The sequence below is a fragment of the Cardiocondyla obscurior genome, linkage group LG06, assembly GCF_019399895.1.
Source record: "Cardiocondyla obscurior isolate alpha-2009 linkage group LG06, Cobs3.1, whole genome shotgun sequence".
NCBI lineage: Eukaryota > Metazoa > Arthropoda > Insecta > Hymenoptera > Formicidae > Cardiocondyla > Cardiocondyla obscurior.
Window position 1 is genome coordinate 876449 of NC_091869.1, and position 27477 is coordinate 903925.

At 43.3% G+C, this 27477-nt stretch overlaps 2 protein-coding genes across 6 annotated transcripts in view; both read left to right on the forward strand.

The window, feature by feature from the left end:
- On the forward strand, window positions 1–3066 carry LOC139103228 (ankyrin repeat domain-containing protein 16). Its single transcript, XM_070657704.1, has 3 exons — window positions 1–1014; window positions 1304–1567; window positions 2025–3066. The coding sequence occupies exons 1-3, from the start codon at window positions 504–506 to the stop codon at window positions 2381–2383; spliced, it is 1134 nt and encodes a 377-aa protein (XP_070513805.1). The 5' UTR covers window positions 1–503; the 3' UTR covers window positions 2384–3066.
- A 464-nt stretch (window positions 3067–3530) lies between these two features.
- LOC139103554 (uncharacterized) overlaps window positions 3531–27477 on the forward strand; it is a 28585-nt gene continuing 4638 nt past the window's right edge. The window contains exons 1-2 of one of the 5 annotated variants that reach the window (XM_070658361.1): window positions 3531–4077; window positions 22198–22508. In XM_070658361.1, coding sequence (XP_070514462.1) covers window positions 22205–22508 — 304 coding nt within the window. In that variant the 5' untranslated portion in view covers window positions 3531–4077; window positions 22198–22204. The other 4 variants (XM_070658365.1, XM_070658364.1, XM_070658363.1 and 1 more) reach the window with 4 other exon arrangements.

Below are 27477 nucleotides of genomic sequence, written 5' to 3' on the forward strand. Positions count from 1 at the left end.
AAATATAACATCATATTTTGCTCAAATTATTCTAAATGCCGCTCGTTTCTAATAATAATTGTACTTATTAAAATTCATATACATTACTAAAATTATCTTTCTCGTTTAAACAGAGTTGACATAATCGACGGTTGATAAATAAGACATTGAATGTGTTTCGTCATTAAAAAAAAAGTAGCACATCTAGATAAACATAAAAATACAATTCTATATTTGTTTTATTCGAAAAAAAACTTTTTTTATTATTTAAAAAAAAGTACACAACAGCAGGTGCTAATCTATGTCGCCGAATGTGACACCAAGAGTTACATATAAAACTAGAAAATCAATACTCAAAGTATAAACCATAAAATACCGTTCGCGAAGAGAAACGAGCCAAAGATAACGCGATCGTCCAACGATCGCAATTTAGCGCTACATTTTGCAAAAATTTTTTATGAACCATCCGATTCGCTTCCTTTACATCCGTTGCTATCGCATTTAAAGTCCACGCGGTTGAACGTATGGAGACAGCACGTGTCTGCGAGACTGGTAGTCTAACAGTGGCAAACAAAAGCTTCGTACCGGCTCGAAAATCTCACCGATCACCACTTTGCTCTAGCGCGAGATCTCTTACAGTTTACAACGACTTAATAATTTCATTGAGCTACAAAGTCGGGCTACTTTGTTTCCGCAAAACACATTCAATGAGGGTGCGTTCGCAAACCGAGACTACTAATGTGTCGCGCGACTTTTTACGTGCCTGCCATAGTGGAGACACACACAAGGTAGAGGTCTTAGTTGAAAAACACGGAATCGGCGACTGGAGCGATTTTCGTCACGCGGTATCAGGCGATACTGCGTTGCACGTGGCCGCGCGAGAAGGTGATATGAACATCGTGAGGTATCTGTGCGAACGTTTCAACATACCGAGATTTAATAAAGTCGACGTTACCAACAAAGATATGAAGAGAGCGTTACACGAAGCCGCGCAATTCGCGCAGGAAGACGTTTTAAAATATTTATTGAATAAAGGTATTCCTCTCGTCTCTCTCAATTAATTATTAGCCGCCATAAATAAATTGCAATCTGCTTTCAATTACATACGTTTCACTTTGTTCACTTCATTTGATTTATTTATTTGTCAAAGTATGTAAATTAAATTATATTAATTTGAGCCCTTTCGGTCGAAAAACAAGTTGTTTAGAATTTAATTTAAAGTTAGAAAGTGATGTAAGTACCTTGTACTCTTAGTTAATTTAATATTATAATATATTATGTACATTTGTAATACTAATAATGAATATTATCGTTCGATTAATAGGTGCATCAGTAGATGCTTTGAAACGCGGTGACTGGACGCCTTTGATGCTTGCGTGCACCAAAAGCGGTCCCGCAGCTTGTCAATGTATCAATGCCCTTTTAGCTGCTAACGCTAACGCATGTTTACGTAACAAAGATGGTTGGACACCATTGCTTATAGCCTGTCGAGTTGGGGATGAAAATGTAATCGATATATTACTAAAGCATTTGCCAAAATGCATCAACGATCGGAGCAACAACGGCCGCAGTGCATTGCACATTGCTGGTAATTGTATATATTTATAACATACCTATCTATATAAAATTTTGTTTCTGCTAAAACAACTACGAAACTTTAAAAATATAAAATGCATTGAGAAAATTTTTTTAATTGTTATAATGTAATTTTTAATTTTCGTTAAAGTACAAAATTAATATAAACGTTTGTGAATATCTTTGAATTAATAATTTTATAGAAATTGCTATTATCTTCAGTGGAGAAAGATATCTTTAGTCAGTCACGCAACTTAAATTTGTAGTTGTTAAAGAAACATGTAGTTGAATTGCTTTGCAAGTAATTTTTGTGTAAAAAATCAATACCCATTTTTTACTAATACTAGTCTCTTACTAAAAAATATTTTTTAAACTATAATTAAAAAATTATTTAATAAATTAAAACATTTTTTCCTTCTAAATTTTCATTTATATTATGTAATTTTTAATTCAGTCTTTAATTCATACAGCATTTCACGGTCATGAAAGGGTGATTAATTCACTTGTGACGTTAAGTGTAAATCTTTTGAATGCACGGGACTCTACTGGCTCTACGCCGCTTCACGAAGCAGTAAAGCATGGAAATTTGGATGTGATAAAGAGTATTATATCTTTAGGCGCCGATGTCAATCTCACGGACAATATCGGTCAAACTATTCTACACGTTGCCGCGTTAACTGATAATAAAGAAGCTGCTGAATACATTTTGGAAAACAATCTAATTGACGTAAACTACGAGGCTTCCTTCGGAATCACGCCATTAATGATAGCTCATAGAAATAATTATAGCAACGTCACTAACGTTCTTACCAGATACGGCGCTAAGTAATAAAATATTTACACGCAATTAAAATTACTTGTTATAACACCTTTCCATAATTTTTTTTATAAAATTTATAAATAATAAATTTCACGAGTTAAATTTTATTACTTCGATACCTATCGCCCGTAATAACTAAATTAATTTTTTTCTTTTTAATAAAACTAGATCGTACGGAGAGCTCGGAGAGTATATCAAAGTAAGTAAACCAGTTTTTTTATCATAGAAGGTAAGCTACCGACTAAAACCTACTATAAATCCACAGTTCGTATTACGTATATTAGAAGTGTAGATTTCCAGTAGGTAGCTTACCTCCTACGGTAAAAAACTGGTTTATCCATTCTGATTCACCGCGTATACAATACTGTGTATTATTAATATTGATATAATATTTAAAAAAATATGATATATGTATAAAAAATTTTATTATATTAATGTAAAGTAATTTTTAAAATGCCATACAGTGTTAAATGAATACCGAGTTCATCGGTTGCGCGTCTATGTAAAGAAAAGGCCAGCTTTCAGGTGTGGTGCTCTTTTTTTTCTTTCTTTTTTCTATCCTACATTCACAGAGAACAAATGCCAGTTGGTTTTGAAACCGACGCACGGAATCTTAATGACGTCTCGTCACATATCCGACAACGGACTTCGACGGACTTAAGTCTTCGAAAGTCTTTTAAGTGGCACAGAATTCACCGTGCACGTTAAAATAAATTCTATTTAAATAAATTTTTTAATTATAAAATTATTTTGAATACATACTACTTTTAGAAAAAAAAAATGTACAAGCGTGCTCTGACGAAATAATTTTTTCGTAGACTCATTACTGACTTTTGCATAAATTTATCCCTAATTTCAAACTTAACGAATATGCTTGATTTCATTTCCCTACGTATATATTTCATAGAATATTAATTGGCCACAGGGAAATATTCTATATTATTAATAATAAAAAAATTTTTTTATACGCGACTTGTTAAACTCAACGATAGTTAAGTGCTTCTCTTTACAATTCTTTCTCTGCTTTCCCTTACCCCATGCAAAATGCAATAGATTTCCACGAGTGTGCACGTACGTGAAGTTACGTGACTTTTTTTTTTCTTTTTCTTTTTTTCATGTAACGTGTTATTAATTAATTTTTACGGGAAATACGCGTGTGTGGGAGCGAGGCGGGAAGCGCGGGCGGTGGGGGTAAGAACGAAAGAGCGGAAACACGTGCGGGAGAAAGACGCAGCGAGAGGCCGTAGTATGACGAACGCGAGGCAACCGGCGACGATGGTGCGGGCAGTCTGCGCACGGACATCGATCGAGGTTCACGTTCCATCCACTCCCCGAATTTCCCGATTGTTTCTCGAGTCGCGATTACCGATACGTCACGCACAATAAGAAGAAAGGTAAAAGAGAAGAAAAGGAAGAGACGGAGAGAAAGATATACACACATATATAAAAAGAAAAACGAAAAAAGACAGAGAGAAAGATAGAGAGGGGGGTAACACACCGCGGTATCCTATGCGGCAATTCTGAATTGCGTGCGCCGTGACAGTGCGATGACACCTGTGCCTTTCCGAGAAGAACGAACCATCAGTACTGTACCGAACAACCGCCTGCGGCTGTGGGGGTGTTTTTCCGCGCTGCACCATAGGAATTTTGCACGGCGACCGGAAGACGTTAGTTCGCTACTGTCTTCTCCGCATCCGGCAGCGGTAAGTACCCGCAACGATCATCCGCACTTCCGTAAAATAAAAGGGCCATTGTAACGATTAATTTACTATCTATCGCGTAATAGTTCGATTATTTAAACGCAATGCAGTGGCCGGCGAATTATTATATTCCCCCTTCTTCAGTCGCTCCAATTTCAATTAACCATCACCGCGTTTATTGTATACGTAATACAATTACTTCAGTTCTGAGCCATACAACTGTCGGCGCAAATTGCAGTATGTAATTTATAACGTCAATATTTATTCACGTAATATGGTATTAGTGCTGTAAATGTACGCGTAGAGTTCGGAGCAACCAAATCGATTCTCGGCAATCACGTTACTACTGAACGTGTGACGAAGATTTTTCATAACAATGTGTGTTGCGTATAAATATTAGTTTCACGTCGATTGACGTGCTAAATAACACGAACCTCGTCAGATTACGGGACATATTGTCGCGACAGCATGTAGATAATCGTAAAAATGTCGAGAACTAATTACCAAAAAATAGTTTTATCGCCGGCGAACGACGGACGAGTTTTCGGAATATCGCAGTTTTGGATTTAATCGCGTCTACCGCAACGGCATCGTGAAAATGATTCGGAAGCGAGATATTCCGCTGCAACGGAACGACTATAAAATTCCACTGTTCTCGCAACTTAGAACATGATTGCGAAGCATCTACAGCTTCGTCAGCAGTGACGATATGCGACAATAATGGTTAATTGGTGATAACGTTCGTAAGTCGAGCGCGATCGCGTCTGCGTTTCTTTGAGAAGCGCAACTAGCAAATATTTCGAGACATCAAATAAACATATTTCATAACTTTAATAAAAATTTTAAAATTATATCGCGTAATTATCAAAACATTATTTGCCAGAAAAAAAAAAAAAAAACTCTTAAGTAGATAAAAGAGAAAAGGTTGAATTAATTTTGCCTGCAATTAAGAACCGGGACTTTTCATCTCCGATCTAAAATGCGAAGTTTATTTCTAAGAAATTTTGTCCGCTCGTCTTCGTGTTTTCAGACTCCCGCGGATGTCTTTAACGCAATATTTCTCAATGCACTTCGCTGCGTTACACATTTGCGAGAAGTTCAAATTCATGTTTAATAAATCAAGCGTCTTACGTTAAACTAGGAATAAAGGTGGAATTACAGAAAGATCGATAGCGCCACATTCATTTCACTGAACTATAAGCGTTCGCATAAATTGCAAAGCACGCGAAAGCGGTCGATTCGCTTTTACCTGTCGTAGCGCTATTTCACACGCTCGGTACATCTACGGCCGTTTAAACGTCTCAAGCGGTGCAATTAATATTAATCTACCGCAATATAGCAAATTTATATACCAGCGTAATCGCCCGCGCTATTTTTCGGTATATTTATGATTTACTACGTAAAAAAAATCGTTAACATCGACGTGAAAAAGGTTTCTGCTAAATGCAGAAGCTGCCACCGGACGTGAGCCCGAAAAAGGGGGGTAAAGAAACGGATGAAGTTACAGCGGAGCGAAGTGTGCGCGTATACAAGCTCGTTCGACAAAGTGTTCCCTTGTTCCGATGCGAGTACTATCGCGATTCTCGGTATCGAAAATTAACAACGTCGTGTAACGTAACGCGCGTACGTCGATTTTGCGCCGCGCGATTATCTCCTCCGTTTAAATGCCTCGGTATTCTTAAAAAATTCAAATTAAATGCGAAATCTTGTTATCTTTTCATCTTTAATCCCCCCATTGACAAGGCGGGCCTAATAGATCCGCGTGCGGAACCGGCACAGTTAACGTACAAGCGTGTCTCGTGTTTAATATGCAAAGGTAGCGAGATGGTTCCACTTAAATCGTGACGAGTCGCTTTCGCAAGGATTAACAATCACCGTCGCTCTCTAGGAATCCCTCCAAAGCCCGCGCCATATTCACGATGTATCGCTCTCTTTCTCTCTCTCTTTCTCTCGTCAACGTTTTTGTAAACGTTATTTTCTTACGGAAATCTCTGGTGGCCATCTGTCAGAAGGCGCTCCGCTCCCGTGCGCTCCGATGCGCCTCTTCGCTAGGTCGCGATAACCGCGTTAAACCTGCTCGACGCGTTCTCGAGTTTTTAATTGCGTTAATCGCGATTTACATTACGATGAGGCAATATTTCTCGAGGGTTTTAATCGGTTCGAGAAAATCCTTGAATCGCTTAAGTCTACGTGTGCCCTTTCATTAGCCTCGATAAAATTAGATCTCCTATCATCAATGATACATTGTCCGCTTAAATCTGATCCTTACCGAAGAAAAGAAATCGTATTTACGCACTATAAGTACAACGCGAAAAATATACACGTACATTTCGCGTACTATAATTTTTTTTTTTAATATTGCGACATATATTATTATACAATATATGAACATATGCATGTATAAATATAATCACACGGAGAGGAATTTAAAATGTAATCTTAAATGGTATGAATTACAGAAATTACTTGAGATATACGCAATCTGGATTGGCAAATTTATGTTTTAAGCTCAATTCACTGAAAATTACCGCTCGGTGGCTTCATCCATTTTTTATGTAACGCAGCGTTCAGTTGTGCAACAATTTTTGCAACCATTTTCTGTTAGCAATTTACTTATTTCTTTTTTTTTTTTTCTTTTTCAACCTTCCTCTTTATCTTTTAAGAACGGCAATCCAACGCCATACATCGAGATGGGCGAAACCGAGTGCATCGAACTCAGCGCATCGAAAGTAAGCGCAACGATAGGTCACTGTTACGTGTAGGATTCATTATAGATTTTTACGAGGGTTACTTTCCTCTACTGACGATAGATTTACAGCCTTACGGCTCATTGCGTATTTCTAATCTTACGATTTACGGGTTACGTCATATGCTCTCGTGCAAAACTTTCCGTACAGATAATGTCGTTGGGAGAAAATATGGAAGCAACATATATCTTTTTCTCAATTCCGGCATTAGTAATTAAATATTCAACGTAAGTGAAAACGTATTAATAATACACCGTGAAAATTAAATTAACGTTTTGTGAAACAAATCGAAGTTTGTGATAATCAACTGAGAAAGATAAGTTTAATATGAAATAAATGTGCCCATAGAAAGCGTAAAGAAACCTCTAAAGTTTGAAACGATAATAAATTCAAATGCAAATCGCACTATCGTACCCGGAGAGATATCTCCACTTTATACACGAGACGAGAAAATAAATGGCAGAAATATAAAGCGCTTACAACGGGAGGCAATTAAAATTCGTATATCGTTTGTGGCTTGACGCGTTTATTGCTTCACGTTCGATAAATTAAAATGGAGCGAATTAAATGCGCGTGTCGCTTTAAATTTGACATATTGTTTATTACTTTACATCCGATAAAAAAAAAGAAAAAAAAAAATACTGCCGTTTCAAGCGACACGAAAACGACCGTCAGCTCCGGAAATTCCGGGGGTGTTGCCGATGACGTCCCGTGACGCGTCGCTGCATTGCTGTCGAGCGCAGTGGCGAGGTAGAAAAAAAACGAAAGAAGAAAAAAAAAAAGATTGCAGGGAAACACAAATGTGCGGTCGCTCCTATCGTAAATCATCGTCGAAAATACAATAATACGAGAGGGAGAAGGGATACGAGCGCGCGCCATAAACCAAATCGCATCGGTTGACTCCGCCTGACCTTTGAGTCCGGTTGACCTTCTTTAGGGGGCTTTTGTGCGACACATTTTGGTCGCTTTATGCCTTTTTCTCGACAGATCCCATCGCGCGGGGCCACCGGTTTGCAATTTTAAATAGATACGTCTGCCGAGATATCCCTCAAGGTTCCCGCAGATTTGAGAGATGACGAGCTAGATATGCGGAGCGCGTCGCCTCGCTTGGGCCTCGAGGGGTCTGATCAGCCAGAAATATTGATATTCGTGGCCGAGACGTAGCCAGAAACTTATATAAATTATTACGTGAACGAAATATCGATCGATTTACTCCAATCAATATCGCAAATCTTATTTACGAGCGGTAGTTAACTATAACCGTTTCAAATATTAACGCATCGATTCCGATTATGCCTCAATAATTGTTAACTGGAAATTATTATATCCGACGCTTTTTACCGTTACGAAGCTGGGGGCGTAGAAGGGGGTTAGAAGTTCTTCAGTCACTTCACGCTTCGGATAGCTTTGATATAACCACACGAAATAATTACACGAGTAACGTGTCTGGCTTCAAACGTTAGCTTTCGCTTTTGTTCCCGCGCGAAACGGTTCTCGCCTGTACCGAATCACGCACGCGCGTGATCATAAATTGATAATATCAGTGAATTAGTTAGCGCGGCCGAGTTGGTTTGCATAGCGTGCATAACTGTGGAACGTGATCGCGTTGCACGCGCGCGTATCGGCTCATTTTGTTCACTAGCTATCTTTAAGCAGCATATCTCGGGATATTAATCTAATTTTTCAAATTGATATATACTATTGCGCGTTACAATTATCTATCTATTATTTCTTGTTACACCGTGATTATTTATGAACTATTATGTCCAATGCGAGAATATTGCGCGGCGCAGCGTAATAAATTCATTACTTAATTAGTATCGGATTTTTATCTGACCGATCGAACAACGACGAGTTTACGCGGCGCGTGAAAAGAGCTCGCGATATTGAATAAAAGTTTATTTAACGATTATGGAAATTGATTGCTCTTAAAGTTCATACTTGTCACGTTCGTTGGAAACGTACCCAAGCGACGAACGCGCAATCGTTTTCGCATACGTCACTCGGTCGAAACAAAGTCCCGTCCACCCTGCGCTCGCTATTGTCGTCGGAAGGGATTCGCTCTGCCTAAATGCATCTCGGGACCACCCGTGTAGAGCGGCCCACGGCGGGATCTCATTAGCCTGTTCCCGTGCATGACATTCGGACAATAATGCCCTCGCTAGGGCATAACGTCGCACCTGTCCGCGATCAGCGAAAAAACGGCGAAAACGCGTCCGCGTCCGTTAATGCATTCGTACATTCCGTAACGTAACGACTCGAACTCGAGCATGTAACTCGGGGAATTTTATTCTCGTCGCCCTCCCCTCACCCCACCTTCTCCTCCGTCTGCGCCCTTGTACCGCGGTTATCAGATCGTGCTACACATATTGGGATACTTTCTCGTGGGCCCGTCTCGCGTCTCTCGACATTCGTGCCGCGCGGCACCGCACCAGCTCTCGAAACGAGTGAAAGTATTCGGAATTCTTGCGGTCAGTTTGGCTCGCGGGCTCGCCACCGAGGAAACTTACGCAACGCGTGGAGTAACAGGTGTATTGCATGTGCAATAACGTGTCCGAAGGGATCCAGAGGTCATTTGTACTCGCGGGCGGAACGGGCAGCGCCGCTATTGCTATACGTTACGCGAGGCACCTCGAAAACGTGGGAGTTATCAGCGTAATTGATCAATTATACCGTCGTAAGCAACCTCGGTAACACACGGAAACCGTCCTCCGATAATCGAATATCCGCGTGCGAAGCAACCCTGCGTGAAACTCACCTTCGGGATAACTCAATTTTCGTGATCGGAAATTAACGTTACAGCGGAACGTTACGGTGACACTGAGGAGCACCGTTCAGAGAACAAAACTATTTCTCGGGCGGAAGTCTCATCTCGCCCTGGGTCTTGGTAATTTTACGATCTCGCGAAGAGACTGCGTAACTCGCTATTGCAATCGCCCGGTGTATAATATTTCTATCGCGCGGCGCGGATAAGAAGACGAAAACGGGATCAGGGGCTTTTCTACGGGTTCAGGAAACCGGCAAGGTTAAACGTGGCGCGATCCGAGGGTCTCGAAGGAGACACGAAAAGGATACTCTGATCCGCCGGATGCACGCGATCTCGGCGGCGCGGTTCGTTCGACATGCATCGGGCAACGTGCTCGATTCTGTTTTCGCAGCGGTGTGGAGCGAGAAAGCTTGCGTTTTCAAGCGAGACGAGAGCGCAAGGTTAATCCAGTCGCTCGTTCAGACTAATCGCTCGAAAATCGTTCGATCGTATTGATCGCAGGTGCAAAATCCACCTGGAATCGTAACCGTACCGCGAGATTTTCTACAGCGGAGACTTTAAGCAGCTTCACGGGTCTCTTATCTGTAGACGTCATGTCGGAAGTTAAATTTGTTTTCTCTCAATCGTTCCTTTGCGGCATATGAGCGTTAATATTAATATACACATCCACCTTATCGTTATAATCCGGAATATCCAGCTCATTACTTATGTTTATGTCGTTTAAACCGCGATTATCACCTGGATGAGAGAGAGAGAGAAAGAGACTAGCGTCTTTTTCTTTACGCCGCGCTCCGGAGACGCTCGTCGCGTTACCATTAACAACGTAACTTTATACTATAACGAAGCCAAGAAAACGTCGGGCGATCCTCCGCGCGTTCCAACAGATTTCGCAGTTTATAAATAAATAATAGGATTTGCCGAACGAGAGGTGAGACGGCGAGCGTCGTCGAAATGGCTCCGTGCCGTTGACCCCGTGTCGTTATCCGAGCGAGAGCTTAATCGTCGCGACGTAACTAAACGTAATTAAACATATCGCGTATAGAAAACTGGACGCGAACCGGCTTAGAATTATACATTATCGCCGGCGATACGATTACACCGTCCGCTCAGGTGCAAAATGTCCCGGCTACAAAATCTGGAATATCTGGAATAGGCGATCATATCTCCGGCTAATAATATACGGTAACGCACTATTAAGCTACTAATAAGACTCGCAATAATTTCAATCCGGCGGGATCATTTCGAACTGTTTTTACGAGATAGTCGCGAGCCGGCTTGAGAGATCTTTTTCATTAAACTGCGACGTGCTCCGAGTTCGCCGGGTGAGTTATCAAGCCGAGATTAGCTAGGTGCTACTTAGGTGGAAACTGTCACGTCTACGGCGCGATTAATCGCGCTAATACATTCCTAACAAGCGTTCTCGCGTCGCGGCGGACGGTATCGCTGTTTACGTTTAATCGCGAGCGTTATTACGCCGTTCACGTAGTATATTACGTTTACGGATTTTTCGGCGAGCAACCGTTCGTCTTCCCGGGACGCTCGGTTTGTCTTTCTCTTTCTCGGGACGGGGTCAGGATCTGGCGGTGCGACAACGCGCGCGAGGGAACCTCGAAATAGCTGCCGCGGGGTAGAAACTTCGGGTTATAGTTAGCTCCTCTTATAGTTAGCCGCTGACTAGCGCGCTGCAGAATGCGAAACGAGTATGTTTCTTTCCTCTTCCTTCTGCCCGAGCTCATTTCAACGCACACGCGCGCGTCTCTACTCCTTCCTCTTTTTAATTCTCGCTTCTAGACCTCGTAGACTTTTTTTCTCGATATATATATCCTTCTCTCTTTCTCTTTATCTATCTATCTATTTCTTTCATTCTCTTTATCTCTCGCTCAGTTGCCGCGAATATTCATCTTTCTCTCTCTTTTTCTTTCTCTCGATTTGAACTCGCGCAGCAACGGAATTCCGCGGTAGAGAGAAAGGGAGGAAGTGAAAAAGAAACAAGAAAAGAGTAACGGGGAGAAAGGGAAGAGAAAAGCAGATCTACGCGCCGAGGATGTACTCCCGCACTGAAAAAAAAGAGGGGCTGTATATGGTAATAATCATCCAGCTTTGGTTAATGTTATCCATAATCCATGACATCAACCAAGGCTGGATAATTATTACCAAATATAGCTCCTTTTTTTTCAGTGCGATACGACGGACATCCATCTGGGGTTACGATCGTCGGATGCTGGAAAGTGGACCGCGCATCCTACCGCCGCGGGCGGCATTCACGAAGCGATGTTTATTTACATAAATAGATAACTATTCATTCGCCCGTCCGCTAAATATTATATTCGCTTCATTGCCTGCCACGTTAGTTAAATATAATTCGCTTCGGGTGAAATGCTTCCCGTCGGCGTGAATAATACGTCCTCGTATCGGCTGCTACAACAAACCTCGCGATACTCGCGCTTATTAATTACGCTTTCATTAGCGAGATGAATAATCGGTAATATTTATTCGCGGCCGTTCAAAGCACGGTATATATTTATTAAAAACAAAAGGGTAATATTTATTACGAGTAAAATTTATAATCGATTAATAAATTCGATTTAATGTAACGCGTAAAAATAAAAAAACATAATGTAATACTTGAACGTGATTATTCGAAAAAAAAATAAAAATAAAAATATTGCGCCTGCAACATTGCGAATTGAAATCTCCGCAACTCGCTAGCACGTACGAGCCGGCCTTAATAATTCTCACCGCCAATATCTTGCTCGCGAGAGTTTCGAGAAATATATTCAAAGTATTACAAGGGTGATTAATCAAGCAGCGTTACATAGAGGTATTTAAATTGATTAGCCAGGGAATATGCGAGAAGTAAATTCGTCCCATTCTTTTCGCTTTCGTCATTGCTTTATCGTCGTCGTAAATCGTGGTGGGAAGATATCGGCGTGACACGTACTAAAAGGTTCGTACACCTCCTAAGTACTCCTTTTACTCGGGGCCCAAATTATAACCAGATCGAACTATCGCATTTATCACGACCGACAGAGACATAAATTTAATCAACGTCGTGCTTTTAACACCTCCGTGATGCGCCGAACGGAGTACGCACCGCGTACGCTTACGGCTATCTATTCCTATCGTAGAGATTCTCAGGTATTTCCCTGAGTATCGATATTCCCGTACAAGTACTTTTCGAATTAATTATTCAAACGAAAATATATGTCGATTAGTATAAAGAAAAAAAAAAGAAAAAAAGTTTCTATATTATGCGAAGTAACATAAACGAGCGACTAGAGTCTACTTCGATAAAAAAAAAATGTTTTACCATTAATAGAATCGATATCCGTTAATGCTCTACGTGACATTCACGATCGCCTAAGTAGTGTGCGAGAGACAATTTGCTTTATTTTATTTTTCTTTTTTTTCCGTATGCGTATTTTAGAATTGTCCAATCTCGCGTTAAAAAAAACGGGCGGCAATGAAGCGTAACCAACAGTATCATTCTTTACTCTCGGTCGAGGATGAGCAATCAACCAGTGAACATCTGGCATTATTTTTCACGCTGTCACTATCGCAGCTTCCGGCCATTTTATACCTACCTACCCGTAGCTCGGTCTTATGAATTAGCCGCGTCTGCTTTCCTCGATCGTTCCGCGCGCGAATCAACTCTTTCGTCGCGCTCGTTCTTTGTGCTTCTTACCTCCGATCCGAGGGTGTACCTCGATAGAAGCGTACTTTTACTCACGGGGATTCAAGTTCGCGCGCGCCTCCAAGTAAAACCGGCTGGTAAGCAGCTCAACGTTGCACCTACACGTATCGCCGCGCGGTTAAATGAATTCAGACGGTTATAGCTACTGGATACGAAGATTACGCCGAAGGTAATCTCGATCGTATTCTGCAGGAAAAGCCGGCCTTCGGGCGCCGTACTTTTTTTTTTATATTTTTTTTTTTTTGTTCTTTTTTCTGCCTCGATTTTCTATCGTACCCTCGCCCTATCATCGCGCCAGCCCTCTAGGCCAGCCCTCGTCCTGCCGCGGACCCTTGCACCGCTCACCATTTCTCATCCCTCTTTCCCTCCTTCTCTCTTCGATCTCTTTTTCTCCCGCAGTGACCATAAGAGCGAACGGAGGAAGCGACCGATTAAGTTTTTGTTCGCTCGAGAATTAGAGGTCGAGCGAAGCTGATGTCGAGACGGCCAGAGGAGGCGAAAGAAAGAGGAAACCGTGCGAGAGGAAAGGAGGAACGATCCGGAGACGAGATGGAGCGTACGCGAGCCGGCGAGCCGTCGAACGCGCCGATTCCACTTGCTCTCGATTCTCTCTCTATAATGCCGAGGATCGTCACGGATTCGGGCGAGCCTCTTCGCTTCACGGGACACGGAACCTTTGTCTTCCTTCCCACGGCAAAATCCTCTTTACTTTTCCGCCGGCGTGCAGGCAACGGCTGCCCTCGGTCGCGCGCCCGCTCGCCGCCTCGTGAAACGCGACGACGCTTTAGAAACGCGTTTCGCAACAAAACGTACAATGCGACGTAAATCGAGATGCCTTCTTCGAAACTGACCGACGTCGCGACAGAATCCGCGATATCACGCAAACCGGCTGTGGATAACTGTTTCGTACTAATCGTCGCGTGGATACTGGATCTGGTAGCGAAGTATCCAGCCCGATCACTTGCAAAACGGCCCGTAAAGTAATAATATGTTTCTCGCGTGGATTATTTTCCTTGACATAATTTTTCGACCACCGTTTGCGAAAGGTCTAATTTATTCGTCGGCGCACGGCGGCCTGTATAATTTGTAATTAAGTACGGATTATATTAACCGTAACGAGAAAGAGAGAGAGAGAGAGAGAGAGAGAGAGAGAGAAAATATCTGCCCCGACACTGACACCTTGCAACAACATTGGTTTTTTTTTTTTTTTTTTTACAACCTTTTTAGAACGCATATTTATTTTTCATCAATAGAGGTTGAAATCGAGTCATGCGGCCCCGGCATATCCGTATCGATGGCGTTCGCTTGGAAACTTTAGTGGTATCGCACGACTTTTTATTCCCTTTCATTATGGATATCCGCCCTTGCAGGAACACAATACCACCCTTCCTCTCAAGTCTCTCTCTCTCTCTCTTTCTCTTTCTCTCTCACGCTCTTCCTCTTTCCTCTCTCCCTTCTCTTTCCGTTCGCGATACATGCAGACTAAACCATATAATTTAACTACCTTGAATATTTCCGACGTTAGCGGACCAATGCAATTTTCTGTTGCCCGGATAATCTAAAGTTTCCACGATAAAATAAGCGAACGAATGAATTAATAACAAATGTTATGCTCAGAGACAGTCAGCTCGTTTCAAATGACATCATTTTCGTTATCGATTCTGAAAATCGATCGATTTTCTCCAAGGATCAAGAAAAAATCAAACTTGTTTCAAAAAAAAAAAATCGTATCGAATAGGCCATGCATGTCGGAAATATTCTCCCGACCAACCGCGGTTAATCGACTGCGTGCGAGAGCCCGCGGGTAATAACGCGCGCAGGATGCAAGGGCGTGTACGCATAAATAAGGCAGCATACGTTTCCACACATCTCATATACCTGATCTTTCGTCAAACACGCGTTCCACCTGCTGACCTTTACGCGCAGGTTCAATCGGCACGCGCCGCTATTTACTACTGGGTGATATATCCTCGCCCGGCGTATCGTCAGCATCGCTTTGCGCAACATCCGCTCTGCCTCGCCGTGCCGATCGTATCTAAGCCTCCCACATTCGCGTTCGTTTCGATTGTACCGCGCGAGGGGTCCCGAAGAATAAAAATCGCAACCTCGCCACCTCCCGAGACACCGAGACCGCAAGGAAACATTTATATTCGATTGTTCCCCCGAGATTAACAAGCTACGTTTTCAGAGACGCCGGGCACGGTTCGGTGAACAGCAGGATAATGCCGGCCAATAAAACTTATCGGTATTAAACGTACGTAAAAAGACGCGCGGTCATGCATCTTTTACTATTACACGCACGCACTTAGACTTACATCGCGAAATAGAAAAGCTTATTTACGCGTATATGTTGTATACGTATTAATATGCGTGCGTGTGCGCAGACATATGCCTAGTTTTTCCTCACGCACCGCGTACGCTCCATCCAGATGGATGATGCAGCGCGTTCCTCGCACCGTTGCACAAAGGATTCGGTCCGCACTGTCTTTGATTCCCCTGATTTTGCATCCTCGCAATCGCGCATTCGTATACACGTAAGAAGCCTCCTCGAGGTGTTCGCGGGATGATGCAGCCGGTACACCGGGCGATTAGAGGGAACAGTTACAACGACTGTTGCGATCTAGTGTACTTCGATAAGCCTCGATAATGGTCAACTTTGGATAAGGAAGCCGGTCGTATCGTTATTTCCATTCAACAATAATTTCTCCATTGAGATACATTCTAAAGTGCGGCAGGTGAAGTGCATATCGTATTATTTTGACCGATCGCGCGCGCGTCGATTATTGGTTATTATTACAAATTAGCGACTCTTCGTGTCACTCGACGTTGCAATTTTTTTTTTTTTTTTTTTTAACTACTGAATTACAGTTTAATGCGATAAAGATCAGTGTCAAACCTGCGACCGCGTGCGTTGCGAAATGCCAATGTTTTGCCGACGACGTGGTACGTTCCACGAAATTGCATCACTGCAGAAATGTAGCCTGACGTGATTAAACTGGTCTCGCGAAATTTCTGACGTATCGGATTTTGTACGCGATCGCTTTGGAAAGCGTTCTCGATTTGCGAATGGTGTTAACTATCGGCACCGGCGCTTTCCCTCGTACAACGTGTGATTAAATACATTTATAACTTATCTATTTTACTATTTAATATATAGGTATGTATATTTCCTTCGGTCGTAGTTTTTGAGTGGTTGCAAGTAAAAATCAATCGAGTCTAACGTCCCTATTATCGTTGACTACGTGATATTTTACGATAGGACAATGTCATTACGGATTTTTCGCGTGGCGGCCCAAAAGGTAAAGGTCTCGCGGCGCGACGAGGGTACAAGTGTACGCCGCGGGATGAGTGAATGCATAATGGTGAATCATATCTTCGCCGAAGAAACTAGATCATTAAGCCATGCAACCTTGGGTTTCTTGCCAAGTTCAGTGCACTGTCCGGTCGACTACGCTGAATATACCTATCCCGGCAGTATTTGCTTCTCTCGCGTCTCTCCTTCCAAGGTCTAGCCGTGTCTTTCTCTCTTCCCCCTTTCTCCCCCTCCCACCCCCTCTCTCTCTCTATCTCTCGGCGCTTCTTCGCTTTTCTCTCTCCGCATCCTCTCCCGGTTTCCCTTCTGCGGCGAGTACGTGCGTGCATGCGTGTACCTACGTATATACCTAGACAGAAGCCTCTCTACGCTCCTCTCTTCCTTTCTCTCTCTCTCTCTCTCTCTTTTTCGCCTTCTCTGTTACTCTACTACGTGACCGCTGCGTTTTTCTACGTGCAGCCGTTGTCGGCTGTCCCGAGGTACGGGGCACCATCTAAGCCTATTCTAGTTTTTGCCTAGACCTGACCAAGTCGCAACGAGAGCCTAACCTGCCGCTGTATTTCAAGCCATCTAAGGTATCGAACTACCCTCCTTATACGATTATATCCGCCGCGTCGCCGCGCGAATCCAAATGTGCTATAAGAAGAGAGGATAAAGAGACGGAAGGGCTTCGCTCCTCGGACGGTGATAATGACGTGAAATACGCCTTTATCTTCTATCGTAAATACTTCATTGTTTGTATTCCTTTTACCTCGGTACGCGGCCTATCTCGCATTTTTTTTTCTTTTTTTTTAGTAACGGCAGGTGCAGAAAAGGAAAAAACGCCATCAGATTGATGTAAGAGAAGTTCTATTCAACGGATTTTTTTTCTTTTTCTTTTTTTAATAATAAAATTAGCTGCGAAATAACATTTATTAAAACGATAAACGCTACTTTCAATAAGCTTTTTTATCTACCGCGAAGAAAAAAAAAAAAACGTGTATCTCTGAAAAATCTGGATTTGATAATAAACGAAGAATTTTTGTATTATGACGCTATTCAGATAAATTATAAGAGAAGGCAGCAGGAAGAACTGTTGAAGAACATGGACGTTAGATAGTAATGACGTGGAATACGCCATCATTTTCTATTGTAAATCTTTGATGGGCTTTTCTCTTTGAAAGCGGGGTCATCTAACCGCAACTACCTGGCAATAGCGTTAAGAGAAGAAGCTGCCAGTTAAGAGAACTGTCATACTTTCACGATACGTTTGCGCGATTTTACGACGTGTATTCGCATATCTCAAAAGCGCCCAGCGGTTGAATCGTTGATACGAAGCTTTTTCACGCGAAATCGTTTCCCTATCGATTGAACCGAGCGATTTACCGGATGCACTTTTCTACTCAAGGACGTAAGTCGGAAGATACGATAGCGGATGGAGGGCCGTGCCGACAGGAAGTACGCGTCAGGCATTCTGTACCAGAGATATATGACGGTGAACTATCAGTATTTTAAAACATGTCGATAACGTGAAACGAATCTCGTTAAGTTTCTGCATTTTTGGAAAATGCGTCAAATTTTTATGCGCCTGTTTAAAACATAAATATACGTGAGACGTCGATTCACGTATTCCGTCAGCAATTTGTTAAAGAAATCCGGAATTCCTCATTTCTCGTCACTCGCCGCGTTTCTCTTTTTCTCTCTTTTTCTCTCTTTCTCTCTCTTTCTCTGTCTCTCTTTCTCGTGAAAGCATTGTCGCTTTTCCGACGAAGAAAAATCCCTTAACGGGACTGCAAGCGTTGCATAAAATTTATTGCGTTGAGCAAGGTGGTATCTCACATCGATATATTTACCGCGCCTTTTTTAGAGTCGCTCGCGGTCGGAATGTGTGCGCTGTTAAGGGGCACGAATGAGTAAAATAAGAAGGCTTTAATCGTTCTGAAAATTACGTCGCGCGTGAAATGTACGGCATTACATTACAACACCGACCGCACTATTACGCGAAATCTTCAAAATGCTCACCTCCGGCGTTTTATGGTAGTATAAAAAGGGATATAAATGTGGAAAGCGTAACGGACATATTATTAGCATTTTGATCTCCTTCGCACAAGTATCTTTAGCTGCCAGGAGTATAAGTGGTACTAAGTAATATCACAGACACTTTTGCGTTCGAATATGTGCAAAGTATTAAGGTAACGTAAACTACCAAGATTAAATTAAAATATAACGTTAAAGAGCACTTTTACAAAATTAATTTATTTCTCCACAATAAACATAATTCTATATTTAAAAAAAAATAAAAAAAAAATATTACAAGAAAAAAAACTAATGGCAGAAAGAAGTAATTTGCTCGCGCATGTATTCATTATTCTATTAAAAGTTTTGTCACGCTGGTGGACAGACCAAAATGCTCGAATCAAGCTAACCGATACTTATCGAAAGAGACTACGAGCCTCTTCAAAAAAACGAACATAAAGCCGCGTAACGTCACCCTTATGCCGCGCAACATCCGATATCCCACCGTCGGCCTCTCGTTACTTTACTCCCTTCTACGTGGACAATGTAATGCAACACCTGCGATAAAGTAAGCGCGCTTAAATGAAGCGGTCCACGCCGACGGTCAACGCGCGCGGTTGCTCACGGACGATCGATCCCGAAATGTCATACGTAAAAAGCACGAGAAGACCGATCTGCGCTACAAATAGAAACCAGAAGAGCGTACTCGCTCGAAGCGTAAGAGAGTGCATCGTCACTTGGACGGCCCGGCGTTCTCCCGATTATAGCTCTTCCGACGTTAACTCGAATAAAAAGTCGCGGAAGCAAAAGTCATAACGGAGCATGAAACAGACGTGGCGTAGTTGAACATAACGGGCGTGCATAAGTCGGCGATAGGACGTAAACACCGTACATAGTTAGAAAAATATAGCTCCGGAGGTGAAATAAACAAAGAGCAAGAGAGAGATAGAGAGAGAGGAGTGTGTATAATGTGCTGTCGATAACACCTTTTCACGCCGCAAATAGCTGTTTATTAGAAACGGAAGAATCGTTACGCCGGATAGCGGAAATAGGGGCTAAAGTCAGTGGCGTTCCATCAGCAATTAGTTGCACGTTTAACGCGGCAGATATCCGCGATAATAAACTTTAATATCTGGCTATTAAATAATAATATTTTTAAATTATTATTATTAAATTACCGCGGCACGGCTGCGCCGTGTTACACGCCTCGCTTTACACGTTTCGCCCACGAGGGAAGCGTTCGCGTTCCGCGTTTGAGTTCTAGATTTCAGACTCTACGTTCGAATTCCAGGCATATGTGAATAGAAAGGACGACGTGTGCATACGTTGCACGTATAGAGTGGGCGACGTATACATTTCACGCATCCTATTCCGCGCGATCGTCCACTATGTCTCTTTCCGCTTCACTACACGAGCCTCATTGAGAACTTAATCGCGCGTTCGTACGCCGGAAATACCCCCCTGGATTCCTCTAACATATCTGCGTGACGCGAGCCTGCGCTGCCGGAAGTGCAGTTCATGAAATGCAAATGCGGCCCCGGGACTGGGTATCTCCCAAATGTCGCGCGGCGTCGATGAAAGGGAAACGGGGGATGACTTACGTTTCGATTACGTCGCGTAATTAAGAGTCGGATATCGCGTGTCGTAGTACACGGCGTAATTAAAAGAGAGTCAAGTGTGAAACCTAGTGGGACATTACAGTCGCGACAAGAAAATTCGTCGATAAGCGATCCATTTCGAAGGTAACGGCGCGCGACGTAACTCAACCTAATCTCTTCAGCCGCACGTGTATCGCAAGGACGTTCTAGAAAGCACTTAGTTGTCAACGGCGGTGAAATCAGGAATGTCGGTCGATCTTTCCTCTTCCGCGGCGATAATCCTCGGCCTCGCGCCTCGCCGACGCTGATGCAGCACGGACATCGCCGGGTAATATCGGCTGCGGCGTATGCATTACGGGAAATCGCGCGATATTCGACGGTCGCAAAAAAGGAAAAAAAACAAAAAGGAAAAAGGAGAGAAAAAAAAAAGAATTGCATACGCGAAGCGTGCAGTTCATGCACGCGCCGCGAGACTTTCTCCAATCCCGGGTATATCGCGTATCTGTAGTATATGCACGGCGCGCACGTGTGTATCGTAAGTTTTGCTTATTCGCGTGGGGCGTGCATTTTTCCTACCGCGTCTGGAATCCTCCGGCGTTACGACGTAATCCGCGTTTTTTTTTTCTTTTTGTCTTTTTTCTTTTTCTATCGAACTCAGATATCGTGGACGTTCAAGCGCGAAGGAAGAATAACGGAACGTCGTCCGAGGGACGCGAAGCGCGAAAGTAAACGCGCGGCGAAATAAATTGCCGGATATCGAATTATATCGCGTGTCGGATACTCATGTGTATCGCCGCGCGGAATGGGAGGAACAGATTTTCATCCGACGTTGAGTTGCGACGGGCAACGGTGACCGTCTGAAACGCCGTACCGCGAGCAAATAGCCCGACACGGGGAAAGAAGCGGGACGGCAAAAAGTTCGACGGAGAAGAGAGATAAGACGAGGATAGATAAGGATAAAGTACCGAGGCGTTGAAATGCACCAACGTCCCATTCCAAGAAAGTTGTTTTCGCCTGCCTACTTCTTGCTACCCGTATGTGTAAATCATTCACGTATACGTCATCGCGAGAGTATGAGACTTAAATCCGGGAACCTTGGCGAGGGGAAAAAAAATAAGTTAATAACAAGCGGCCTTCGCGGGGCCAATTCGCGCAGCAGAAGTTAATTCTACGCTCTTTCTCTCTCTCTCCTTCTCGCGGCCCTTTTTTTTATATCCCGCCCGTCTCTTGCGAATGCATCTTTTATGATAAATCCAACAGTTTTATTTTTTTCAAGATCGTTAAGAACGATAACTGCTTAATAGATATTATAAAGTCACGAGAGAACGACGGCCGCATCAATTATATCGGTGGATAATGTTGCGGCGCCTATACATTTCAGCCCGATATCGCGATTATTTTGATTGGCGTACGTCGGTTTCTCTCCCGAGGGAATTGCGATATCATTATTCGTGTGATAAATGAAAGATCGCGGATCCACCGGTATCTTTTCGCGGCTGCAAAAACATTCTCGCCAAGTACGGCCGATCGTCAGAGATTGAACGGTAAATCGTACTTGGAAACTTGCCGAGCGCGCGGTACGTCGCGTCGCATCGGCTGCACACTTTATAACGAATCCTTCACATTTCTTTTCGACGCGCGGATAAAGGATGATGTAAGTAATTTCTGTCTTACATCCAATCATCCACCGAGGAGTCGTACACGCGCAACATTTTTATTACATCGCGTCCTCGTTTACGTTTCCAAGCGTTTCTCTAGAAACTTTATATTAAGATCCACGATCTACTTAACCATGCCGCCATTATGAGTATTTTAACGCAAAAAAAAAAAAAAAACATAGTGTAGAGCCGAGAAAGTCGGAAGAAAGTACTCGAGAGATAGTAAAGTCTATAAAAACCTCGTTTCGAATAAATATTAGCGTCGATTTTGGCCGTCGGGACGTAAGCGCGCGATCGAGCTTGCTTTATGCAGCTTACTTAACCGCCTTATTATTTTTTTTATTTTTACAGCTAGACGATGTTTAAACGCTTGTCGAAGTCGAGGCGTCACAGCGCCGACGATGTCGCCCGAAATCTGACGGTTCCCCTGGACGAAATACCGGTGACGCCGATGCCGCGGACGAACAGCCTGGAAACCGCTGCCTTGCTGAAGATCTCCAGGGCCAAGTACCCGGAGATCTTCAGCAGCGACGACGCGGCCGCGATGCAGACGCTACTCGAGACAAAGCAGGACAACGAGCAGGATGCCATCGAGGCCGATTATCAAACGGTTACGGCTGTGCCGGCCTTCATCGTCGAACACGATCCGAGCAAGCAGCGAGGTAAGCCGCCGATAATCTCCATATCGCATCTCATTAATTAAACGCGCTAATCAATTAAATGCCTCATCGCGCTTCAATAATAATTTTTTCCCTCCCTCATTCTTTCCCCCCTGATTTTGATTATTTCTTATATATTAATCGAATGCGCGAAGTAATTTTTCTTTCACGACACGCTTGATAAGTTTCAACAGGTTTTTGTCTAAAAATAAACGATTACTTTACCAATGATATTAATTATTTACCGTTACTCGGGAGAAAAGGGATGCTTATATATTTTTCCGTAAAAAAGTAATGCGCTTGTAAAATTTCTAATCTCGGTTTCGAGAGCAACGGAGGCCTGATTTCGTTGAAACGGCGATGCGAGCGAGAAAATACGCAAACGTGAAAAGCTGGGGAACCACCGCGCCGAGGAGTACGCGCGTTACACGCGGACACATCATCTCGTAGCGAGTCTAAGTACAATACTTTCAAACTGGACTCTATGCTTCGGTGACTTTCATGTTCCCCGCCCTGTCGGCAGCAAACGCGCAAAAAGTACCGCCACTTGACGTCGTTGATCTTGCTCCTATTCCGAACGGCCGCGAATTACCGCTAATCCAGGAAAACATCGCATCCTTTCACTAATCACTCGCTTGGCGCGCTTGCCTCGTTAGAGCTCCCGTCGCCCGACATACTTGCTAATACCGGCTTGCGTTCGCTACTTGATAATATCACAATGAAGTTAGCAATTTTGCCTCTTCCTGTTTTATTTTAATAGAAAGTTCGCACGGAATTATCAACTGGACGTTGTTTCACTATCATTTACGTTTTCAAGTAATAAATTTGGATTTTATTTTACGCAATTTATTCGAATGTACGTAAATAAAGCTTTAACTTTTTACGTTTCTGTTAGCAGCGTACAATTTGATATTTTTCGACCTATCTATATATATTTTCTTTCCTTTTCTTTTTTTAATTAATAATATGTGATCGCGTAGAATAAAAAATATATAACATTATCCTGGCTAATAACAGAAAGACGGTATAAAAAAAAATCAGGACATCTGCGCAATGAAACCTGGTTTTCCTTAACCTGACATTCTCCTTTTCTCAGACGTGCACCTGCGACTCGCGCGTTATCGAGCGGCGCATGCCGCCTGAAATATTCTAAGTGCGTGATATTTTTGATTACGGGGACACGGATTACGGCGATCGGCGACAAATAAGGCCGTTACAACGCGACGCGATTTAAACCGCCGTTTGCACGCGTGTCATGCCGTATACGCGAGGATCGCAAAACACGTGTGCCCGATACCCGAGCAGCCTTTTAATCGTTTCTCGTTATGTAGAAGCGATGCGTCCGCGTCGCGGGCCCGTTAGCCGAGGGTGACACGTCGAAAAAGTAGTCCCAAACTACGCGGAACCGCCGCTGCGAGTTCCTCCTGCACGGCTACGGATAGCCGCGGGACCGAGTAAACCACCATATGCCGCACCAGAGTGTGGGCAACGGGCAGTTTTTCGTTCTACGAGATTCTACGAGATCATAAAAAAAAATTTTACAACTCACCGGTCGATGCGCAACAGCAGAGTTGACGATGCAGCGGGTGGCTGTAACAAAAAAAGTAAAAAAATATTATTTTTTGAGGTACTGAAATAATTTACCGTTTAAATTTAAAAAAATATAATTAATTTCTTTATTTAAAAAATTAAATTATTAATGTAAAGTTGTCTGTTAATTAATTTTTTGTATAGAAAAATTAATATTTACCTATAAGTTGCTCTGCCGAGGCATGTTGCCCGTCCTGAGCCTCCTCCTCCTCTCAGTTGGGACGTGACGAGTCATCCTTCCGCGTAGGACACTCGCGAACGCGCCCGAATTAATTATTGTCTCTAAAATTAAATATTTACCCAACACTCGCGCGTAATTGTCCAGTACTCGAGTTTATTAAATTTAATTAACAAAATCCGCCCGAGAACTATTCGACACTATCGATAACAGCCCGACGAACCGGCTGCGGGGTGTTTGATTATTAACAACGACGAAAGTACATTCGGCTCTTTTCTGGAACTCCGCCTGGAACAGAACAAACAGTTTATATGGTTAATCAAATATACATATATCGATAAATTGCAAAAATGTTTTTGTACGTACTTTTCACGGGTAAAATATCCGACGAGCATTGAGAAAGTTAGTTACATCGGCAGCTGTCGTACGCGAAGCGAACACCACACGCGCGAGATGTGTATGTACATACGCCGTCTACATATCGTTAAAGTCGTTGCGTAGTCGGGCTGCGATTTGATCGGCTAGCTGTGACGTAGGCGACGAGTTGTGTGAGGGCCATCTTGTGCTAGGCGATAACGTTCCGGCACCGCGCGCGCAAAATACAGTGTAAGAGAAGGACGCCGTCCGTAAGGTACGCCATTCGCGAGATACGCCATTCGCGAGGTACGCTGTCCGCAAGGTACGCCGTCCGCGAGATGTTCCGTTCGCCAGATACGCCGTTCGCGAGGTACGCCGTCCACGAAGTACACCGTCCACGAGGTTCACCGTCCGCGAGGTACACCGTCTGTGAGATGTGCCGTCCGCGAGGTACGCCGTTCGCGAGGTACGCCGTTCGCGAGATACGCCATTTGCAAAGTACGCCGTCCATGAAGTATGTCGTCCGCGAGATATGTCGTCCGCGAGGTACACCGTCCACGAAGTACGCCATTTGCGAAGTACGCCATTTTCGAGGTACGCCGTCCATGAAGTATGTCGTCCGCGAGATATGCCATCCGCGAGATATAACGTCCGCGAGATATGCCATCCGCGAGGTACGTTGTCCCCGAGGTACGCCGTCCGCGAGGTACGCCGTCCGCGAGGTACGCTGTCCGTGACGTATGCCGTCTGCGAGGTACGCTGTCCGCAAGGTACGCCGTCCGCGAGATGTTCCGTTCGCGAGATACGCCGTTCGCGAGATACGCCGTTCGCGAGGTACGCCGTCCACGAAGTACACCGTCCGCGAGGTACACCGTTCGCGAGATACGCCATTCGCGAGGTACGCCATCCGCGAAGTACGCCGTCCGCGAGGTATGTCGTCCGCGAGGTACGCCGTCCGTGAGATATGCCATCCGCGAGGTACGTTGTCCCCGAGGTACGCCGTCCGCGAGGTACGCCTTCCACGAGATACGCCTTCCACGAGGTATGTCGTCCGCGAAGTACGTCGTCCGTGAGATACACCGTTCGCGAGATACGCCATCCGCGAGGTACGCCGTCCGCGAGGTATGTCGTCCGCGAGGTATGTCGTCCGCGAGGTACGCCGTCCGTGAGATATGCCATCCGCGAGGTACGTTGTCCGCGAGGTACGTTGTCCGCGAGGTACGCCTTCCACGAGGTATGTCGTCCGCGAGGTACGTCGTCCGTGAGATACACCGTTCACGAGATGCGTCGTTCGCGAGATGCGTCGTTCGCGAGATATGTCGTTCGCGAGGTACGCCGTCCGCGAGACACGCCGTCCGCGAAGTATGTACGTCCTTCACAAGTACATCGTCTGCGAGGTACACCGGAAGGTAGATATATTGTTTGCTTCGACAACAGTGATTAGTGTACGTGATCTTGCCGTGATATTGTGTCGAGTCTCACACAAAGTGCGCAATGTATACATGTGCCGCGGTGGCGTCGGTTGCCAAGGACAGAGGGACAGCGCGCCCTACCCAACAGCCGGTGCTCCGCGGAACATTCCACGCAGTTTATGTAAGACTCGACGCATCTACGCATATCTGTCTTAATGTACGCACTTTTGTAGATCATAACGCAAAGATTCCGTGGTCAGCAGTATTAAATTAGTCGATTGTGAAGCCCGATCAGAGCAAGCCCGAATACAGCTCGAGATATCCGCCGCGGAGACGTGAATATAATAGACTGTAAATGAGGACATCACTTACTTTAGAAGAAAAAAGGTTGATCAAGGATATTCTACGTATACAGGATTAACAGGAGGATGATAGTTTTCGCCTTAGTCTACCGATTTGCGTCGAATTTTTGGTACAAACGGAGCACGTCCCACAGAGATGTTGCTCATCTGACCGCCGGGGAGAGACAGGCAGGGAGAATGCGTAACCGCAGTGCGCAAGCACAGCTCGCGCAAGCGTAGCTCGCGCAACCGGTACACATATGCTGCACGTGCCCGTACGTAATAACTCGATCATACAGCAATTTTAAATGTCTCATAAAAATTATTACGTTATAAATAATATATACACTGAATACTATATCAAAGATTAATCATTTATTGAGTTTAATGTATCGCGTCTGTAATTAATAGACGCGTGAAAGTATTCATTGGATTAATTATTAGTAGTTTGCTTAGTATTGAAAAAAAGAAATATTTATTTATTGAAGTAATATTTGGAACGGCGATATCGCTGTTTAAATTAATAATAATTATTTTTTGATAGCCTGCGTGTGATCTATTTGACTCTGGAAATGTGCTGTAATATTTGTCAATTGAATCAATTATTTGTACTTTCCGTAATTATTTTAAAATTTAAATTACATTTAAAGGAATGAGAAATATTTAAAGTGTCGTATGCGATGTATACGTACAGCTGTAATTTATTGCTGAAAATAATTAAATATAAAATAGTTTCTTTAAAAGAAGCAAGAGTAATCTACAAGCGCATAATATTATTTAATATTTTAGATATGGTTTTCATATATTAAATAGACGTTTAATATTTGGAGAGCACTTCTAAGATATTAAAAAATATTCTCGCTTATAGGAATAAACGTCAAATAATAATTTTATTATTTCTATAATTTACATAAGAGAATTATCTTGTACTATTAATATTCTTTTGTTCTACAGTGTTGGGTCTTTATTGCTAAACATAATTAAATGTAAAATAGTTTTTTTAAAAGAAGCAAGAGTAATCTATAAACGCATAATATTATTTAATATTTTATATATGATCTTTATATATTTAATAGACATTTAATATTTGAAGA

What these genes read in the sequence shown, in the direction of transcription:
- LOC139103228 (XM_070657704.1), top strand. Translation starts at nt 504, where the DNA reads ATGGAGACAGCACGTGTCTGCGAGACTGGTAGTCTAACAGTGGCAAAC. An exon ending in AAAATATTTATTGAATAAAG is followed by an intron (nt 1,015 to 1,303) that starts GTATTCCTCTCG and finishes TTCGATTAATAG; the next exon opens with GTGCATCAGTAGATGCTTTG. An exon ending in CAGTGCATTGCACATTGCTG is followed by an intron (nt 1,568 to 2,024) that starts GTAATTGTATAT and finishes TAATTCATACAG; the next exon opens with CATTTCACGGTCATGAAAGG.